The sequence below is a fragment of the Esox lucius genome, chromosome 5 (genome assembly GCF_011004845.1).
Source record: "Esox lucius isolate fEsoLuc1 chromosome 5, fEsoLuc1.pri, whole genome shotgun sequence".
In the NCBI taxonomy this organism is placed as follows: Eukaryota; Metazoa; Chordata; class Actinopteri; order Esociformes; family Esocidae; genus Esox; species Esox lucius.
Genome location: NC_047573.1, coordinates 25,727,992 through 25,735,484, shown reverse-complemented (window position 1 = coordinate 25,735,484; position 7,493 = coordinate 25,727,992). Strand labels below are relative to the sequence as shown.

At 41.0% G+C, this 7,493-nt stretch overlaps 1 protein-coding gene across 1 annotated transcript; it reads left to right on the top strand.

The window, feature by feature from the left end:
* Positions 1-833: 833 nt before the first annotated feature.
* On the top strand, positions 834-6,458 carry LOC105030850 (heparan sulfate glucosamine 3-O-sulfotransferase 2). The gene is made up of 2 exons (XM_010904962.3): positions 834-1,612; positions 3,004-6,458. The coding sequence occupies exons 1-2, from the start codon at positions 1,098-1,100 to the stop codon at positions 3,620-3,622; spliced, it is 1,134 nt and encodes a 377-aa protein (XP_010903264.2). The 5' UTR covers positions 834-1,097; the 3' UTR covers positions 3,623-6,458.
* Positions 6,459-7,493: the final 1,035 nt, after the last annotated feature.

Genomic DNA, 7,493 nt, shown 5'->3' with positions numbered 1-7,493 from the left:
CGGGAGAAAAACTCATTCAGGTGACGGATTGCTGAGCGGGCCTCTACGACCAGACCTATAAATCATTCTTTAATCAGAGAGCCCTGAGATTGGATGGCGTGGACACCCACGGGAGCGCGGTTGACACCTTAACTCCTCCCTGTTCCGCAGCTGTCCCGAAGCCCTGATCGTTTCCCTTTTTCCTTTGTTTTTTTTTTTTTATCTGGGTGTGGGCTACGTATCTGTCATCTGGGGTGAAGACTGAAGGATGTGCATCTGCTGCCCTTCATTCAGTAACCTCGGGGGTATCATACTGATTAAGCCTATCAAGACAAAAACACTTGTAGACTTGCCAGCTCACAGACGCGCCACTGAAATGAATGTCCTGGAATTGTAAATGATACATATGTTAATTAAGTCACCTTTTAGACAAGGCTGCCAAATGGATTTATCCGGCAGGGCTGAAGACAAATACAATGCATGTAAATGTAGTAGCATTACAATTAGGCTGTGATAAACCTAGGTGTCATGAAGTCGATAAAGGGTGCACTGGCGTCAACGTAAGACATTGGTAGCCTATGAAACCTACAGGCGCACCTTTAATAATTTATCTTTTGCTCTCGCTTTAGCAGTGGCAGTCTTGTGAAGTAGACGAAGCAGGGTGAACTGCGCGTAACGCTCCCGCCTTTCTAGTCCGTGCGCTATATCGGAAAACGATATTAAAAGATTTTACATGAGGATATGTTTACGATTTCAGCGTCATAACAGAGGAGTTGTTTAATGCAGACAAAATACTAAATAGGCTATAGGCAACTTCCTAACATAACTACACAGGCTGCCTGATTGTTCTTGATGGCGCACAATGAAGTAAAATAATGTGGCGTTACAAAGTGAAATCTATGTATCTGCAACGTGCTCTGTATGGACTACTTTTCGATGCTGTTTGATGTGTGCTTTTAGCCAAACGTAAACTGTTCCCGGAACAGAAGTGGAGTGGGGATATAACGCTGCGTAATGGGTTCATGTGGATACGTTTTGTCTTTTCTCTTTTAGAGACAACGCAGATGCAAAGGAAATAATCAATCGAAAAAACATGCACCATCTTAATCCATGGAGATATGGCATGCATGCTCCTCTTTAGTCGAGTCGTGCCGTCTTCAAATAGGCATACCAGGACGTGCATTTGCTTATTCTCACTCTCACTGTCACTGTCATATTTATGCTACTGTCTCATATTTTCTTCCGATGCAATCATGCAAAAAACAAGTGATTCTACGCAGAACTGCATGCGCCTCATGAGTGATGGAGGCAAAAAACTTCTGCATAAATCTCTGTTCTGCACTTTGTCTTCGGACTCGAGAGGGACAAGGGAATTATCTCTCCATCAAGGAAATCAAAGCAATGGCACTCTTAATCTAAACACAGTTTGGAATAACACAGACCGTCCTAATAACAACACGGGCAATGTTAAGTTTGGGAACAAGAAGTTGCCAAATGCCATTATTGTCGGTGTTAAAAAAGGTGGCACAAGAGCGGTCTTGGAGTTTATTAGAATACATCCGGACGTACGTGCAGTTGGCACAGAAACGCATTTTTTCGACAGAAACTACGACCGTGGACTAGACTGGTACAGGTAATGTAGTAACATTTGTTTCCTGCACAAGCGGAGAAATTAAAGAAATCCTACCGTCATACCAACTGCTGTATTGCGCGCGGACTCAAGTCTTGATTTGTGAATTGGTTATTCGTTAAAATCGTCATTTTCTGAATCCGAAACAGAAATGCCAGAAGGTATAGGCCTATTCGTCAAGCTGTGATTTCATTCAATTTCCCAAGAAATCTAATTAACCTGCCAATTACCCTAACATGAATACGTCCCTCTGGTTTCTTAGTTTACATCCCTACTGAAGCTTAGTGTACACCATGATTTGTTTTATTAACTTCTAATTAACCTTTAAAGAAAAATATTTTTTGCATTGCTAATTAATTTTGCCTTCAATAATTATGCAATTATTAGTCTCCATGGAGATTAGAAATAGTTCCAGTCAGTTGAAGTGGAGATATCGTTATATAATTCAATTACATGACTACTGTGTATCCAAGAGAACATAGCCTCATAACCTGTTCATCTGTTCAAAGGCTGTCAGAAAAACATGTTGAAAAAGTCTACAAACAACATTTCCATGTCATGTTGACAGCTGTCACTGGAGGATGATACAATAATTGGAAGACATTTTCTGTCACATCAACTAGCTATGTTTTTGTCATGCATCAAAGGACTAACTTGGGCATTGGTGGCTAGAATAACATCCAGAACAAAGATTTTTAACTTTTTCAGAAAGTTTCTTCAGAAGATTGATCTATGACAGTGTCTATTTGTCAACAGTGAATGCAACTGATTCCATGCAACTTTATTTATAGCCATTGTCTAAATCAAATAAAATATGAATAGGTTTTCTGTGACTTTTTAAAGTTTGCCGTCAAGTGACAAAATACATTCTGTGCATCTGACAGAGAAAAAAAATGCAAGTTGGTGTCCTACTTTTTTGACCCAGTTCTGACCCAGGGAGTCACTCTCCTCTGTCCAATCTCTATTACATCTCACAGGTGATTTATTGCTGCTGAAGCAGGGACTGAGCTAGTTATATGAGAAACAGAGAGATGTTTCCCAGACAAGTCTCTTGTGGCGATGACCTTCTGTGACATTGCTACAACACAGTGTCCTTAATGTTTTGATTTTCCAATGGAAACCAAAGTCAAACTGGGTCTTCCTTTATGTCTATGGCTTTACCACTTACATATCTAATTTACAACACATAGGTCTTTAGCTATATAATGAGTAATTATGCTGTAGGTATAATGTCATTAACTTAATGTTACACTTAGTGCTAAAATATATTAACAGGGGGTCATTTTAAATCCCCCAAATGCATGGCTCTGATTGCTCTTTGTCTCATGTTGATTTTGTGGAGTATTGGTTTCGTAATCTCAAGAGGTTAATCGTCTGTCTCTTCCTGCTAATAGAAGCCTGATGCCGCGAACACTGGACAGTCAGATTGCAATGGAGAAGACACCTAGCTACTTTGTGACAAGGGAGACACCTCGACGGATCTCCGCCATGTCCAAGGACACCAAGCTGATCGTGGTGGTGCGAGACCCGGTCACCCGGGCCATCTCCGACTACACACAGACCCTGTCCAAGACACCCGACCTTCCCAGCTTCCAGGATCTGGCGTTTCAAAACCAGAGTCTGGGACTGGTCGACACGTCTTGGAATGCCATCCGCATTGGCATGTATGCTCTGCATCTCGAAAACTGGCTCCGCTACTTCCCCCTATGCCAAATCCACTTTGTCAGTGGAGAACGTCTCATCACTGACCCGGCAGGTGAACTGGCGCGAGTGCAGGACTTCCTCGGTCTCAAACGCATTGTAACTGACAAACATTTTTACTTCAACAGAACCAAAGGCTTCCCCTGCCTCAAGAAACCCGAGAGCAGCAGCTCGCCCCGGTGCCTGGGCAAGTCTAAAGGTAGAACTCACATTCAGATAGATGGCGACACCATTGAACAGCTACGGGACTTCTACCGGCCGTACAATATCAAGTTTTATGAAATGGTGGGTCACGATTTTCGGTGGGAATAGATTTGTATGAAAGTTTCCAGTTTCCAATGGACACGAAGATAGACAAGATGTCTTCTCTGAATGTAAGTACATTTTCTTGTAGTTTTGCGGCCCTCCAATTTGGCTGATGGAAAGAATGGATGTTAGCCCAGCAAAAGTTGTGGGTTTCAACGGATCTCATTAACAATATCTTCAAAAGATGTAGACAATTAACTGTATTGTATTATGTTGCTTTGGTTAAAATGTCCTCTGAAATGACTAGCTTCACCCCGTTGCTGACTATGTATAAAAGGAATGAGATTGTTTGACGAGATGAAGCCTACACACATTGTCCTTTTGTTTCTGGCAAAATAAGTTTTGTGATATTTTGTCTTAAGTTACTTGCCAAGAACGCTTCCGGTATCATACCCTAGAGTCCAAAAAAACCAAACTTTTGGACATCAGAGCAGTGATCACACCACAATCCTGACAAATTCAACTTCCTTAGGAACTAGAGGCTTTCTGTGGATTACCACTTGTATGGGGCTATGACCAAGGATCTTGTCAAGTGCTGGAGCCGGAAGAAGAAAAAGCGAGGTCAACTGCTACAAAGCATTCTCATTGCCAATGTTGAATGTCTAGAATTAAATTGATGAACTCAGGGTGAATACATCTATTCAGAGTGATGATAGAACATATTATATTGTTTTGCTTTATGGAATCTTTGCTATCCCATACTGTCAAATCCCCAGTCACCTCTGAGTTCTCAATATAGAGCGGAGGGGACAAAAAAGGACGTTTTATGATTAATAACTCATTATGCGTCTATAATAACAGGAAATCAAAACATGTTACCATCCCAAACGGGAATGCTTCCAAATTAACCGAAGACCTTATAATGTCACACATCATCATCCGTCATCCGTGTATCCATTCTCAATATGATACCAAGCTGCTTCAAACTCCAAATGCCATAGTCTGGTTCTGCTGATCCCTGCTTCTAGACAAAACTAAAGTAGGATGCTCCAGTTGTAAGAACTTTACAGCGCCGGTCTGACCAATAAGGATCCATTCTACTGGACTGTTCTGACCAAGCAGACTGGGATATGTTTACAGAGGACTCAGTTTCTGCGATAATTAAGTTTGCAAAAATTGAGTGTGTACCATCACATATAACAACTGTAAGTCGGCATTAGACATGAGTAGAAATAGGACAGCTATGACCTTTGCAAAGGTCAATATTATGACAAACTAGAATCAGGGATACCATGTCTTTCGGGGCAGCCAGAGGTTTTTCCAGGCAAAGCTGCGGGAAGATCTTTTCATCAAGTGGTGCTGGGATTAGTCGGCTGGAGTTGTGTGCGCCTTGCGGATGGACGGACAATCGCTGTGGCGACTCACATCACATTCCTCCATTCCAGTAGGTGTGAACGAATAAGGGTGCGGAGGCTACTACAGGGGGAGCCGCAGCACGACCTAAATATCACTTTCACAATCTCGTCAGGGGTTTCTGAGATTATGACAGCACCCCTACTTGCTGCGGATATGTTTCGGGGCGGTATTTGCCCTGTTTCACACAGCCGATAACGGTTTCAGTTATGCGTGTGCTATCCACCCCAAGGTGAGTCCTTTATCTTCAGACTTAACCCGGAGTGTTCTAAGAAAGTCATCCCTGATTACAGTCATAACTGAAAGGGTCAGACATGAAAAGAATGTGCCAGGAACTTCAGAAATTAACGGATGATAAAAGGGAAACCCAGCAGTATCACTCCAAGACAAGATATACACCTTTACACATTTCAAGAAAAACAACACTGAGCCTCTGGTAAGAGCCCTTTATGCTAATGTGGGCTCACATTCTCTATGGACATGCATGAAAGTCTTCTAGACTTCAGTAGGTCTTTCATGCCTATTCACCCACACAGGGCTGCTTTGCCCGGATGGCATGCCTAGTTATCCTCAGAGCATCTGCAGATTAACTAGCTTGAATTGTTTCGCTCATAATAAACTTGGCCCTTTTTTAGTTGGTTATCCTCACCAATTACAGCTCAGCTTTCAACACCATAGTGCCCTCAAAGCTTGTCAGGAAACAGGGAGACCTGGGGCAGGACCTCCATGATTAAGTATGGTAATAAACCAATAGAGCAAGGCTTGATCTCCAGTGACTAGTGGAGTGGTGCCAGGTTAAACAATCTCTTCATAAATCAAAAATAAATAAATCAACAAGCCGATTGTGGACTTCCGTAAATGAAAGAAAGAGCACTCCCCCCTGCTAATTGACAGAGTCTTTATAAAGGGTCAAAGGCTTACTGCTTTTGACCCTTAAGAAAGTTTGTCTGCATGAACATCACTGAGGACCTGAAATGTTTCCATCATGCTGACACCATGGTTACAATGTTCCAAGGACGCTCACAATCTTTTACAGATGCAGCACGCTCTCGAGTTGCATCACCATACAGCTCTGTGCACAGTGGAAAACAATCATATACACTCTTGAGTAAAACACAGTCTCTCTCAACTCACACTCGTACACTCACACATCCACACTTGACGTACTAGAAACAAACACATATTCACCCAAATACTTTCAGTCCACACAGCTGTCTTAGTTTCATTGAGAACACTGGTGCTGAACATTGATCACTTTACCTTCATTTAAATCCAGTTCACTAACATATTGTATTTTCCACACATTGCTACTTGGAATGATGTATACATGCAGGCCAATCTGGATTATAAATGTGATTGTATTTGTAAATGTTTAAATTGTACATTGTATGTTAATGTACTTTATTCATTTGATTGCATTGTTTAGGTGCAGGTATACTGTAGCATTTCAGTACACTCTGCTGTTAAGTGTATGCAGTCAATAAAACTTCCGGACAGTGAAAGGTGTGTGCATTGTCGTCAGAGGGATACTTTTGCAAAAGAAAAAATATGGGCTTGAAAAAAACAAGTAAGGACTGTGATGTGTCTGTCAAATTACTTTAACATTAAAGCACATGTTTCAATTGCAATGGGAGCAAAAATATTTGCTCATCATTTGCTTCTGCTTTTAGCTATGGACTAAATAAGCAATTAACCAGTTTCATTTCATGGACAACAATGATGTAACGCAATACTTCCGGTCACTTTGATGATGCAAGTTCTCTTTACATGGTTAAATAAATAAAATAATATACTCCCTGTGTTCTGCAGGTGAGATCAAATCAAGACTTACTGAGCCCTGCTCTGTCACAGAAGGTCACCTCTAATACCTTCACCTCACTTTTATTTAAATTTAAAGAGCCCAAAAATCGAATACTCTCATTTAGCTTGTTTCTCAAAGGTTGCTCGCACACAGTTTTTCCCTGCTTTGCAATCACTTTTACAGTCATATTCAAATAAGTCTCCTTTAAATCAAAGGTTGGTGTCATAACTGAAAGAGTCAATGGTCTGGCCGTACCAACACATCATCACAGGAACTCTGTTTCGCTACTTTCAAAGATTTTTATTCCCCCTTTTTTGTGAACAGTTTACAGTATAATTTTGTTTTCACAGATCTGCACAAACTATGGTGTTGAATAACACTGGATAGAATAGCCTTGTTAGGTACAGAATTCCAATGGCTTTTGAAGGACAAAACAGAGAGTACCTTGTTGTGGCAGCTTGTCAAATTTATTTTGTCACATGATGGCATTGAAGAAGTTTGAATTTGTGTACATGATTGGAATCTTAAATTGTGTGCCTCGGGCTTACAGAAAAAGTTTTAAAATGTAGCTGCTGTCAGTAATGTTTGATGGGAAACATTAACAGGACTTACTAATGGAGCAGTACATGTTTTATAAATATGATAATTTACCATAATATTCATACTGTGCAGTGGCAAAGTATTTGCCCCCTTTCAGATGTTCTTTTTTTGCGCGCACATATT

Excerpts from the sequence above, each read along its gene's own strand:
- LOC105030850 (XM_010904962.3), top strand. The coding sequence starts at position 1,098 with ATGGCATGCATGCTCCTCTTTAGTCGAGTCGTGCCGTCTTCAAATAGG. Across the intron at positions 1,613-3,003 it reads CGTGGACTAGACTGGTACAG|AAGCCTGATGCCGCGAACAC; the intron begins GTAATGTAGTAA and ends TCCTGCTAATAG.